The sequence below is a fragment of the Passer domesticus genome, chromosome 20 (genome assembly GCF_036417665.1).
Source record: "Passer domesticus isolate bPasDom1 chromosome 20, bPasDom1.hap1, whole genome shotgun sequence".
NCBI classification, from domain to species: domain Eukaryota; kingdom Metazoa; phylum Chordata; class Aves; order Passeriformes; family Passeridae; genus Passer; species Passer domesticus.
Window position 1 is genome coordinate 9,079,127 of NC_087493.1, and position 13,153 is coordinate 9,092,279.

At 59.4% G+C, this 13,153-nt stretch overlaps 1 protein-coding gene and 1 long non-coding RNA gene across 2 annotated transcripts; one reads left to right on the top strand and one right to left on the bottom strand.

The window, feature by feature from the left end:
- Nucleotides 1–741: 741 nt before the first annotated feature.
- On the bottom strand, nt 742–3,553 carry LOC135284223 (uncharacterized). Its single transcript, XR_010349670.1, has 3 exons — nt 2,943–3,553; nt 1,890–2,467; nt 742–825 (listed from the first exon to the last, which is right to left on the bottom strand). It is a non-coding gene; the product is annotated as an uncharacterized LOC135284223 (long non-coding RNA).
- Nucleotides 3,554–10,614: 7,061 nt separating this feature from the next.
- LOC135284194 (GTP-binding protein Rhes-like) lies at nt 10,615–12,219 on the top strand. Its single transcript, XM_064395574.1, has one exon. The coding sequence runs from the start codon at nt 11,181–11,183 to the stop codon at nt 11,805–11,807; it is 627 nt and encodes a 208-aa protein (XP_064251644.1). The 5' UTR covers nt 10,615–11,180; the 3' UTR covers nt 11,808–12,219.
- Nucleotides 12,220–13,153: the final 934 nt, after the last annotated feature.

The window sequence follows — 13,153 nt, forward strand, 5'->3', positions numbered from 1 at the left end:
TGCTGCTCTGCCCTCACACCAGTGCCCTGCTGGTGCCAGCGTGGCACGGCCCTGGTGGCCACCCCTGGGCTGGGATGCTCCAGCCCTGGGCAGCAGCTCCAGCTCACCAAATCCTGCCTCATTCCAGGTGTTCTCCAGGTTATCTACTCTTAACAAAGCGTGATCTTAAGTCATTAACTACATCACAATAATTTATTATATTCATTGGTGCAAAGCAATTAGTGTCAATATAATTGGCCAAAGTTTTACAGAAATTTCATAAGGCACGAATACACAGCTACTTATGCACGCAGCCTGGCTTACAGAAATGTTCATGTATCTTCTCCAATCTGTTTCCATGCTGACAGCCTTGTCTTCTTCCTTGCTGTGGACAGACTCAAAAATCATCGTTATTCCTTCTGCTCACTCAGCTTTGCTTGCAGGCCAGCTCTCAGGCCCCTCCGCAGCCATCGGGGCTCTGCTCTGCACAAACCCCAGGTGTGTGCAAAGCCCAGGTGAGCACAGCCCCCCTTACCCAGCCCTGTCTGGGGCTCACCCCTGGCGTGGGGACACACATTCTGAGCCATCTGGAGCAGCGGCCAGCCCGGGCTGTGATCCAGGGGATCGCCAAACCCCCCTGGCTGTGCCGGGTCACCCCGCAGGGCTGGCGCTGTCGCGGGGCCGGGACAAAGCCTCGCCTTTGTTCGCTGCTCCTTGGGCACTGGGGGTGGCAGCTCGGCAGCATGAGCTCACCACCCTAGGCTGGGTTTGTCTCCTTGCTAAACCCTTCCCGGAGATGTCAGCTGCCACAACGTGTCACTTCTGCTCCACGGCGCTGCCTCGGCGCTGTGACAGAGCGACAAACAGCGGCATCCTTGGAGGGGCTCGGTCTGCACGGCTCTGCTCTCAAACACGCTGGGCTGAGCCAGCCACCGAGACCCTGCGGGGGCTGCCCGTGGTGCGGGGGACCGGCTGTGAGCCTTCCCGACACAGCCCCGGCCAGCGGGACGTGCTCCCGAGCCAGCAGGGCCGGGGTGGCACAGCTCGGGGTCAGACCCGGCAGGGACCCCGCCCTGCCGCCCTCCGGGGTGCTGCCTGTCCCCATCCACATCCCGGGGTGCTCCCTGCCCAGTTCCACATCCCGGGGTGCTGCCTGTCCCCATCCACATCCCGGGGTGCTGCCTGTCCCCATCCACATCCCGGGGTGCTCCCTGCCCTCCTTCATATCCCGGGATGCTCCTTTTCACCTCCACATCCCGGGGTGCTCCCTGCCCAGTTCCACATCCCGGGATGCTCCCTGTCCCCTCCACATCCCAGGATGCTCCCTGTTCCCCTCCACATCCCGGGATGCTCCCTGCTCAGTTCCACATCCGGGGATGCTCCCTGTCCCCTCCACATCCCGGGATGCTCACTCCCATCTCCACATCCCGGGATGCTCCCTGTCCCCTCCACATCCCAGGATGCTCCCTGTTCCTTCCACATCCCGGGGTGCCCCCTGCCCTCTCCACATCCCGGGGTGCCCCCTGCCCTCTCCACATCCCAGGATGCTCTCTGTGCCCTCCCGGGCCCCAGTGACTCCCAGCACACCCCCCTGGGAGCAGGATGGTGCTGGCAGGAGCTGGGTTGCTCCTCTCCGGGCAACGGGCAGGCTGGAACGGCAGAGTCAGCTCTGGGAAGTGAAACCCTGGGGGTCTCTACCTGTTGTATGTGTATTTATTGTGCTCACGGGGTTCTTTCTCCCTGTCCATGCCTAGAAAGTGCTTCCCCAGTGTGAGCCTGCCCCAGAGCCCCCAGCACAGCCCCTGCTTCTGGAATCACAGGCTGGTTTGGGTGGGAAGGAACCTCAAAGTTCAGACAGATGCAGCCCTCTGCCAAGAGCAGGACCACCTTCCACAGAGCAGGTTACTCACAGGTTACTCCTGGAATTTCCTCCCCAAGCTGGAGCAGATTTCCCAGAGGGGCCAGTGCTGAGTGTGGACCAGGGGACCAGCCCAGAGCAGGTCCAGCAGGTCAACTCGGCTCCCCCCAGCAGGGCAAGGCACTGGGGGATGCTGGGGGGCACCGAGGGGCAGTGGGGTCCAGCTCCTGGGGACATCACTGCAGCCCAGAGAACAGCTGGCATTTTGCAGCTTTGCTCTTTTATTTTTACCTGCAGAGAAGCTGCTCCAGGAGCGGGGGACACAGCAGTGCCTTGCCCTCCTTGCCTCAGTTTACATTGGGAAAAAACCCTCAGCTCTCTGCCCATGCCGGGGTTTGCTGAGGTTTTCAGCAGCTCCCTGCAGCACTCGGCTGGAGGGATGGAGCTGAGAACTGGAGCTGTGGATTGATTGTTGATTTTCCCTTCCCACATTCCTGCTGGGAGGGCAGAAGGAACTTGGCCAGTGCCAGCACCAGGAACCACATCCATCAGCACTGGGTAAACACACCAATTGTTCCCAGCCCTGCAGGAAGGGCCAGGAGGGGAGCACAGGAGCACCCACACGGGTCACTGCACGGAAAAAACACAGGCAGGGGCATTGGGAGGGCCTGGCTGACCCATGGCCCTGCCTGGGATGTGGGAAGAGGTTTCCAGGTCCCACTGTTAGAGCAGCATCCCCTCCCCTCCCCTCCCCTCCTGGTGCCACTTGGGGCCACGCTGGCCTTGACAGCAATGAGACCTGAATTTGAGCACAAGGCAGCAGCCCAGGGTAACTCAGCCCCGCCAGCTTCCCTCTGTTTCACAGCACTGCTGGAGAAGGCTGGTGGAAGTGCACGTCATTCCCATCCTCAGAGGCAGGGGAGAGCCACAGGGCTGGGCTCAGGACCTGGGAACAGCGCTGCTGCAGCTCACAGCCATTCCCTCCAGCCCTGCAGGGACTCTGAGCCCCATTTCCTGCAACGTCCCCAGGCTGGCAATGTCCCCAGGCTGGCAATGTCCCCTGCCCTCCGATCCCCTCCTGCAAATGTGACTCTGGGTTCTTCACCTTCTAGTCCCAGAACATCACCTGCACAACCTGATCTAGAGGGTGGCCGTGGCAGGAGGTTGGAACGAGGTGATCTGTGAGGTTCCTACCCACCCAACCCGTTCTGTAACCCCCTGGTTCTGTGGTTCCATGGTTCCATGGTTCTGGGGTTCCATGGTTCCATGGTTCTGGGGTTCCATGGTTCTGGGGTTCCATGGTTCTGGTGTTCCATGGTTCCATGGTTCTGGGGTTCCATGGTTCTGTGGCTCCGTGGTCACTCCTCCTGGCTCAGCTGGCAGCCTGTCCTGCTGGGGACAGTCCCCAGTGTCTCTGCTCACAGAAGGACACTCCTGCTCAGTTCCCAGTCACAGGAGGGACTGGAGCAGGTGACAGCAGTGTCCTGCAGCCCTGAGACATGGCACAGCTCATCCTCCAGGGCAGGGAGAGCCCCACCCCAGGCAGGCAGGGCAAGGTGACATTTATGGCTGGCCAGCACCACTTTGATCCCTCCCAAGCAAAAACCCGGGGAAACCAAAACCTCCAGATCTGTGTGGATGCCAGAAGCCAGGAGCCAGCTCGGAGCCAGGCTCAGCAGGGTGATGCCCCTGGGCACGGCCAGGCCTGGCTGCTGCTGATCCTCCCCTGCAGGAATTGTCACAAACGTGAGATGTCCTGACAGCCCCAGCTGAGGCTGCGGAGCCGCGATGGCACTGCCTGAGCGGGGCTGCCAGGAGCCCTCAGGGGGACAGTGGCTGCACTGAGGGGCTCTGGGGACTGGGGATGGGCAGAGCTTTCCTCCTCTCAACCCTAAAGAGGAGAGCTTTTGGGGCTGGGCAGAGCTTTCCTCGTCTCAACCCAAAACATGAGAGGTTTTGGGGCCGGGCAGAGCTTTCCTCCTCTGAACCCAAAACATGAGAGGTTTTGGGGGTGGGTAGAGGTTTCCTCCTCTCAGCCCAAAACATGAGAGGTTTTGGGGGTGGGTAGAGGTTTCCTCCTCTGAACCCAAAAGAGGAGAGGTTTTGGGGGCAGCCAGACCAAAATGCTGAGACTCCACAGCTGAAGGAGCATCAAGGAGCTGCCACCCTGTCCCTCACACTCTGGGGCCTGGCACATCCACAGGGAGCATCAAAGCCTGTAAAATGAATGCAAGCCTCATTTTATTTTAACCTTGCTTTTGGCTAGAGCTGTCCTTTGCTCCTGCCCTGAAATGGAAGGAGCAGTTTGACCATGAATGTGTCTAGGGCAATAATCAGCTCAGATCCAGGACAACGCCGAGGTCACTTGTGCCCCATCATGTGAAGTTTATTTGGTTATTTAAGGACAAGAAGTCACTGGGGAAAGAGTTGGGAGCTGTGGCATGAAAGCCCAGGGAGCCAAGGCCATGCAGTGAGTGGGGAAGGGCCCCCTGGGCAGTGACAGGCAGCCCTGGGCAGGCAGAGCACTGCGGGATGTTTACAAAATGACATTTTCATACACTCTGGAAGGGAAAAAAAAGCAGCAGTTTGTTTTCAGGGTGAGAGCATCACGTCTGCCTGGCTCTGCATGGCAAGGAGCAGTGCTCCCAGCAGGACACGGGCAGGGGCACAGCCTGGCAGGGCTGGGCTGTGGGGATGGCTGCAGTGTCCCTGAGAGCCTCGATGACAGCCTGGCACAGAGAGATCCTGGCTCAGTCCGGGCTGCAGAGCACCTTGGATGGGTGAAGAACCTCTTCTGTGCTCCTGTCTCCCAAATCTGGGGTGCTGGGCATCTCCTGCCAGCACCAGACCCTCTGCACCTTGTGTTCATCTGTGGGTCTGCTGAAGATCCCATCTCCTGACACTGCCATGAGAAGCCACACACCCACTCCTGGCCCCCCAAATCTCCACATTTTCTTGGACCCCACGGTGGATGTCAGAGATGTTCTTACCTAATCTGCCTTTTTTTTTTTCCTCCAGAAACCCCTTGCCTTTAGGACTCATGTCACTCATCCAGAGATGAGCAGCCAAGGGCATCCTGCAGCCCTGCCCTGGCTAAAGCTGTTACACTTTGTGCTTTTCTTTCCATGCCTCTCACATTCAGCCCCACTGATCCATCAGCATCCCTGTTCCCCTGTCTGTTCCTGGCTCCCCTCCCTCCCCTTTCCCCACCTGTACCCTGAAGCCAGGACAGCAAGGTCCAGATCTGGGGTTTTCATGCCCACAGCAGCATCAGCCAGAGCCCAGAGCCTCCTGTCCCTGCCTGCACTGATTGCATCTCAGTGGCCAGGGGTGCATGGAGGGGTGCAGCACTGCCTTGGGCTGCAGCCCCACGAGGAGGGGGCTCAGGGCTCAGTCCCAACTAGAGGAGGCTGAATCCCACATAGAGGAGGCTCAGGGCTCAATCCCAAGTGGAGGAGGCTCAGTCTGCCTTGGACTGAGCGTGCAGAAAATCAGCTAAACCTGGCTGCCCATGTACCTGGTAGCACCCAGCAGTCTTTACTGGCCCCCCAAGCAGATCAGCACTAATATTTCACCTTATCTTGTCTCTAGAGAGGTTAAGGCACCTGCCAGGTCTGGGTTTCCCCCTCGGTGCTGCTGCAGGGGCAAAGCTGGGCAGAGCTGGCACTGGGAGCAGTGGGGTGGGGTGCTCTGGGGCTCTGCTCCCCCTGGGCACCCCAGGGCTGCAGGACACCTCAGCATCACCCATTTCACCCCCTGATGGCCTGAGAGCTCTGCTGTGTCACCCCGTGTCACCCAAGGAAAGCCGTGCTGGTGGCCCCAGGAGAGGCGAGCTCTTTCCTCCCGCCACTAATCCAGCCAGGGCGAGATAAGAGATGCTATAGGAACTCCTCTGAGCCTGAGAACAGCTACACTAAATCCCTTTAGTCCCCGGCGAGGTGTTTGTTTACGGGGAGCCTGGGTTTTGTTCCCCAGGTGGTTCAGTACAGGCTGTCCGTGGTTCCCCCCGCCCCGGGGCTGGGACAGGAAACAGGGCTGGGGTCAGGGAAGGGTTCCAGACCCCAGATGGCACGGAAAAGGTCATCTGGAGAGGGATGAGGGGCACAGCACCCATGCCCCTGTGCCCAAAACAGGTGCCCCAGCTGTGACCCCGGGGCTGAGCTGCCGTGCTGGTGGCAGCACAGGTGACACTGCTGTCCTGAGCACACAGCAGGATGTGCCACGGGGATTCAGCTCCCCTGAGTGATGGGTGACCAGCAGGGATCTCCTCCCACGCCTCCTCCCAAACCCAGCCCCAGTGACCCCCACCAAACCTCAGCCCTCACCAGCTCCTGCCTCAGCCCAGCTGGCCCCGGGGGCCACCAGGCAGGAGTTTGTGTGACCCTGTCCAGGGCCAGCACCCCGGGCACCCCCCGAGCGGGGCTGTGGCCCCTCGGGGTGGCAGGTGGCCCTTGGTGGCCCCCGGAGCTGTTCCAGACAGGAGCAGCACGTATGGCTGATCCATCTATGCATCCCCCCTCCAGGGGGGTGGCAGCTATAGGGCTCGGGTTTCTCCTCTCACCTGCCGCTGAATCAAAGGCCATTTGGATTTAATCTCCGGGAGAGGCAGGTTTAACCCTTTCGGGTGCAGCTTGTCCCCACACGGGGCAGGACCTGCCTCGCTGACCCTGTCCCTCCTCTGCCTCACACAGCCCAGGCTGGCCCTTTGCTGTCCCACAGCAGGCAGCAGCTTCTCCTCCCTCTCCTGTTTCACCTGGGCTCCCTTCCAGGGCTCGCTCCAGCTGGGAGAAGCCAGGATCCACCCCAGGATGTGCAGCTTGGCCATGCCTGCAGTGCAGGGGGGGTCCCAGTACTGCCACTTTCCTTCCCAGCTCCTCAGATGGAAAACCCAGCTGGGAACACAGCCAGGCTCACATTCACCATGAATTTACGGCTGGTGAGGGGCTGGGAACACAAACCCTGAGAGGAACCACTGAGGGAGCTGGGGGTGCTCACCTGGAGAAAAGGAGACTCAGGGGTGCCCTCGTCACTCTGCACAGCTCCTGAAAGGTGCCTGTGCTCAGCTGGGGCTGGGCTCTGTCTGCAGGCAGCACTGACACAACCAGAGCACACAGCCTCGAGCTGCACCAAGGGAAATACAGGTTGGATATCAGGAAGAAGTTTTTTACAGCAAGGGTGATAAAGTTCTGGAATGGCTGCGTGGGGAGGTGGTGCAGTCACCATCCCTGGGTGTGTTTAACAAAGCCTGGATGTGGCACTGGGTGCCAGGGTTCAATTGAGGTGTTGGGGCTGGGTTGGACTCGATGGTCTTGAAGGTCTCTTCCAACCCAGTGATTCTGTGAATTCTGTGAATTCTCCAAGGGGAGAAGCAGAGGCAGGGGCATGGCAGGTGGGGTGGGATCATCCAGCCAGGCTGTGCTCACTGCCCGTGTCCTGCTGTGGGTGCAAAGGCTGCTGAGGCTCTGGGTGCCCCTTGCAGCTCCAGCAGCTGCTCAGGCTCCTGGGAATGCCCCAGGAGCTGCAGCCTGCTCACCAGCACTCACAGAGATGCCTCACTGCCTGTGAGCAATGGGCCAGCCCAGGGTCTGTCACCCGTGTGTGACCGTGGGGCTGATCCAGGGCACCGTGTCCAGGGCTGGAGCAGTGCCCAGCACCAGCAGCTCCAGTGCTGAGAACATCAGAGCTGCTGTTCCCTCCGAGCCAGGACAGCCAGGCACCGAGGCAGGAGCTGCCCAGAGCACTCCAGGCACAGCACGGGCTGTTCCTGAAGGTGCAGATTGCCTTCCTCCCATCTGGGAGCAGCTGCAGAGCCGGGGAGCACTTGGCCAGTGGGAGGGCTGCTGTGCTCTGCTGGCTTTCCCCTCACTCAACCCCTTTCAGGCACCAGACATAAGCTGAAAAACGAGGCAAAAAATGAATGTTTGTAAAGAATTTCACAAACCTTTTCAGGACATCAGGATGTTTTTGGAGAGAGCTCCACTCACACCCCTCCAGCAGTGGAGCTCTGAGGGCTGGTTCAGGGACAGAAGAGGCACCACCCTGTTCCACATCCCCAGGGGCAAACAGCCTGTGAGGGGAGCAGACCCCAGGGTTTCTCCTGTGCTGAGTGCTGCTGGCTTTTCCCAGGGCCAGGGGTTCAGCCCCTTCCTCTGTCCCCGTGCTCCCTGGCCCACACACCATTTCCCAGCATTCTGACCCAAACTGCCCTCTCCTGACTGCCATGGGGGCTGGTTTTGGGCAGGACCATCCAGTCTCCCATCCTTTGGCTCAGCCAGGGACCATCCAGCAGCCAGGCTTGGCTGATGGCTCTGCCTGAGCCCTGGCTCTGACTGGGACCCTGGGACCACCCCTGTCCTCCCACGGGGACCCCCCTGCTCTGTCAGCCCTGCAGAGGGTTGGCTTTGGGGTAAGGATGACCACAAACATCTCCAAGCTTGCTCCAGACCTGCCTGTGAACACTGGGGGTGTGATTCCACCCTCCCCAAACCCACCCCAGCTCCATCCCAGCTCCTGCCCCACACTGCTGTCATCCCTCCATCCTTCCCCGCTGCCTGCCCTTTTCCCTGCTCAGGGCTCCTTTCCCTCATTCCTCTGTCCCTGGGCTGTCCCCTCTCCCCTGGGGACAGCCCAGGGCTCGCTCTGGCTCAGCACTGGCAGAGGCTTTGCCCTGCCACGCTCCAGCTCCTGTGAGTGCAGTTTGTGCCCTGGCTGCAGGATCCAAACTCCACCTGCATTACAAAACCCCACAGATGGATCCTGGGCTCTCCCACCACCTCAGCCCCCCTGGGCAGGATACAGGGCTTTTCTGCAGGGCTCATCCATCACTGTCCCCATCTCCAAGTGCCCATAAAGGCCCTCCGAGTCTTTCCCTGGGGGAAACACAGACTGAAATAATTTTTTTTGGGTAATATCTGACCCAAGCTGGTCAGCCTTGAAAAATCCAGAATTTAGGGACATTAGTGTGGGCACAAAGGGCTGCAGTGGAAAACAAGTCACTGTGCTCATCCTTCCCTGCTCAGTCCCCCGTGCTTTGCTTTCCCTGCTGTCAGGGGCCATAAGCTCACAGGGAACAGCTATCCATGCAAAAGGCCTTTGGAAATATTCATTGCTCATCTCCTAACAAGATTACCCTGAAATCCTCCATTGCTCTGAGGGAGATTTAAAACCTCTCAGGCTCTTGGTAACCATAGCAGCACAGATGTGAGAACTGAGGGGAGACAAGTGATGTGAGAAACCACGGGGGCTGCAGAGCCTGGCTCTGTGTGACTGTCTGTGGCTCTGGCTGTGACCCCACCGTGCCACAGCTTTGTGCCACAGCCCAGGCTGCCCCTTCACCCTGCCCACAGCTGGCAGGACACCTCCACCTCTGCAGGAGTGACCCAGACCAAGGGCAGTGGTTGTGGTGTGACCCAGTCCTGGCTCCCACAGCACCAGGCTGTCCCAAGCCCAGCTCTGGAAGCCCTCCATGGATGGCATTGCTGCCTGGCCATGCTGGCTCCTTCCCTGGGTGCCAGCAGTAAAGGGGATGGTTTAGAGCCAGGATGGGGGGCTTGGAGCCTGGGGTTCCCATTCCCTCCTGCCATGGGTTCCTCCTTCACCCTGGGCATCATTTCCACAGCTGTGAGAGATGCTGGGTGTGGTGAGATTGAAGAGATCCATGATTTGAGGCCCTTTGGAATGAAATGCTGGGAAAAGGAGCAGCAGCAAGGGCACCACAGCCCCCAGCACATCCTGAGAGCCTGCAGAGTTCTGCTGTGGGAAACCCTTTCCATCTCTCTTGAAAACCAAACACAAAGAGGCATTGACCAAATTCTTTCCTATTTCCCCTAACAATTAGGGGCTTGGCTTTAAGCATCTTCCAAGGGCTGGCTTGAGATTACTTGTCCTGCCTTGCTGCCTTCAGTTCCTCATTTGCACTGGTGCTGATGTCACATCACCCCTTCTCCTGGCTTTTAGCCTGCCATCAAATCTTCTGCAGCCCCAGCTCGTTCCAGCTCCCACAGCTCAGTCCTTGACATTTGGGTTCTCCTCATGGCTCGGGAAGTGTCGCCAGAAGGAGTTTCATGGTGGTGAGGGAAGGTGCATCACCAGGGGCTGTGGGGCCCTGGACACCACTCCCACTGTCAGTCCTGCTGGGGACCCAACATGGACACCAGGAGAGGACCCTCTTCATCCTGATATGATCTCTTGGCTCTCCTGACAATGAGATCAGCTGGGAAAGCTCCCAACATGGCTAAAATGTACAACTTTAATGGAGAATTAAAAGGCAGGACTAATTCCAGTGAAAAGGGTTTTGGAATCAACAGAACAAATTCACCCAGAAGTAAATTCTGGAACTGGTGCTTGGCTATGGAAGGAAAACCTGTGTTAAAGCTCCAAAAAACCACACGCCCACAAATTTAGTTTAGAAACTTATTTGAACTTCCGTGCAAGTTCCCTTTGTGTTTGCACTTTGCATGAATCAGCTCCTGAGACAGCTCCAGCATGGGGTGGAAGGTGAGTGCTGAGCAAACACAGCTGGATGGGGCAGCCTGCACCTCCAGAGCAGCCCCAGTGCTGGGTCAGGGCCGTGGCTCCCCGGCATCTGCTCCCGGCGAGCGCCGCGCGTCGTCTTCATGGAGATTTCATTTCCCCCTCTGGTTAAATATTTCACAAAAATCACCCGTAACTGACAGCTGAATGAGGAGGTTATGACAGACGGGAGAGCTTATTTTCCCCCCTCCAGCCAAAGATTTCATCGCTTCACTGGAGATTGGGCACGTTCACAGCAACCCTTTCTGCAAGCGAGCGCCCAGCCCCGAGCCGGCGCAGGAAACGCCGCAGGTGCCACTGCCCAGCCCCTGGCCAGGAGCCATGCCAGGGCTGGGGATGGCCACCGAGTGTCCCCTGGCCAGGCAGCCCAGGCCAGGCAGCGCCCGTGGCTCTGTGGGGAGCTGGCGGTGCAGCGTGGCCGCGGAGCCGCCGCTGCCGGCAGCGGTGCAGCGCTGCTGCTGCACTGCAGGGCTGGAGTGGCTTTCCAGGGCTGAACTCCGCGGATTGGCCCGGAGCACCCCGCTCTCCTCCCTCCCTGCCCTCCCTCCTCCAGCACCCACAAGCCACGGAGATTGGACAGTTTGGTGCCACATGGCAGAGAGGAGCTAGGATAAAAAAATGAGCTGGGCGCGGGGATTGTAGAGTCCGCGGCAAAGGAAGCTCGCGGTGCGCTGGCACCAACATTTGCTGGCTGAGCTGAGTCAGTGCAGGGAGCACGGACAGACGGACACACCACCGGGGCTGCAGCCACCCAGGGACACCTGCGGGGTGAGCACCAGCTGCGGAGCATCCTGTCCCCTCCGTGCCAGCCATGTCCCTGGTGGTGAAGGAGAAGAACCACGTCCGGTTGGTTTTCCTGGGGGCTGCCGGCGTGGGCAAGACCTCGCTGATCCGGCGCTTCCTGCTGGACACCTTCGAGCCCAAGCACCGGCGCACGGTGGAGGAGCTGCACAGCAAGGAGTATGAGGTGTGCGGGGCCACGGTCACCGTGGAGATCCTGGACACCAGCGGCAGCTACTCCTTCCCGGCCATGAGGAAGCTCTCCATCCAGAACAGCGACGCCTTCGCCCTGGTCTACGCCGTGGATGACGCCGAGTCCTTCGAGAGCGTCAAGAGCCTGCGGGAGGAGATCCTGGAGGTGAAGGAGGACAAGTTCCCTCCCATCGTGGTGGTGGGCAACAAGGCGGAGAGCGGCGGCGAGCGGCGCGTGCCGGTGGAGGACGCGCTGTCGCTGGTGGAGCTGGACTGGAACAGCCGCTTCGTGGAGGCCTCGGCCAAGGACAACGAGAACGTCCTGGAGGTGTTCAGGGAGCTGCTGCAGCAGGCCAACCTGCCCAGCAGGCTCAGCCCCGCGCTCTGCAAGAGGAGGGAGACGCTGCCCAAGGAGCAGGCGCTCAGGCCGCCCATGAACAAGACCAACAGCTGCTCCGTGTGCTGAGCCCGGCTGCAAACTCAGGTGGGCCGGGTGGGAGAGGCACTGCCCCGGCCAAAACCTCCCCTGCTGCCTCCCACCCCTTCCCTCCTCTTCCTCACCCAGCCCAGAGGAGCGGAGAGGGTGGGAGGTGACCCGAAGGTGGGGTGCTGGATGGGTGTGGGGTATTCCCAAAAAAGCAGGAGGCTCACCTGGGGAGCAGCCTGGGTCAGGCAGGGCGCTGAGGGCAGGCACGGGCAGGGGGGCTCTGGCAGATGTGGGCACCTGCAGCTGCATCAGCCCTGCCAGCACCGCTGTGCCAGCACTTGAGTCTGGTGTCACCTCGTCCCCAGCACCTCCAACCTCCTGGCATGGCTCTGGCACCCACAGCACACCCGAGCAGTCCTCAGTCTGTAGAACATGTGATAGGGTGGTCTGTGCATCAGTTTGGTTTTCTCTATTCTCTTTCTGTTTGTTTTGTTTTTTTTTTAAGCATTCCAAGTAAATAAATTGTTGCAAAGTGGAGCTGGAAAATGTCTCGGTTTCTTTCTCCTGTATTTCAGGTGCTGCAGTGTCTGCTATCAGTGTTTTATGCTCTTATCACTGCATTTTGCCTTCCCTCCTCTGCGCTCTAGGCTCATGTGGAGTGTCCTGGCACTGGAGGAGCCTCCCCTGGCAGTGCCAGGACATTCAGAGTTATGATTTTTCTAATAATTTACCCACACTGACATTTTTACCGAGCAGCAGAAACCAACAATAAAACATCTTCTCACCTCTGAGCACAGAAAATAACACCCAGCCATTAAAAGACAGCTGATCCACTGAAATAAAAACACAAACATGTTAAAAGGAGATAATAAACGGCACGGGGGGAGGCACAGGAGAGCCGTGTTTGCTGTGCTGAGCGTGCCCTGGACTGATTTACTCTCCCCTCACACAGCCCAGCCTGGCTGTAATGAGCACTTAACCTGCCCAGCAGCCCCACACACACACCAGAAACAGAGATATCAAAGCCTGCTGGATTAAAGAGTCACCCCCAGCTCCACACCAAGGGGGTGGGCAGCGTTCAGAAGCCCAGCCCTGCAGGATGGTGGCCCCTGATCAGCTGGGGAGGCACCCGGGGATGCCAGCCCTTCCCAGGGGAGCAGGTGCCAGCAGGGAGAGCCCGGCCTCCCCGTGGGCATCACCTGCTGGCACACCCTGCTGCCACCTCTGCCGTGGGCACTGGGGCCACCACAGCGACCCCCAGCCAGGCAAACCCTCCTCCCGGGGTCAGGTGAGGGACAAGGCTGGGGACAGGCAGCAGAGGGGACAGGCAGGTGCCACCAGGACCTGCTGTGGTGGCTCAGCTTGCCCTCACCTCTGTCTCACAG

Bases quoted from the DNA above. Each gene is read 5' to 3' on its own strand.
- LOC135284194 (XM_064395574.1), top strand. From the start codon at position 11,181: ATGTCCCTGGTGGTGAAGGAGAAGAACCACGTCCGGTTGGTTTTCCTG.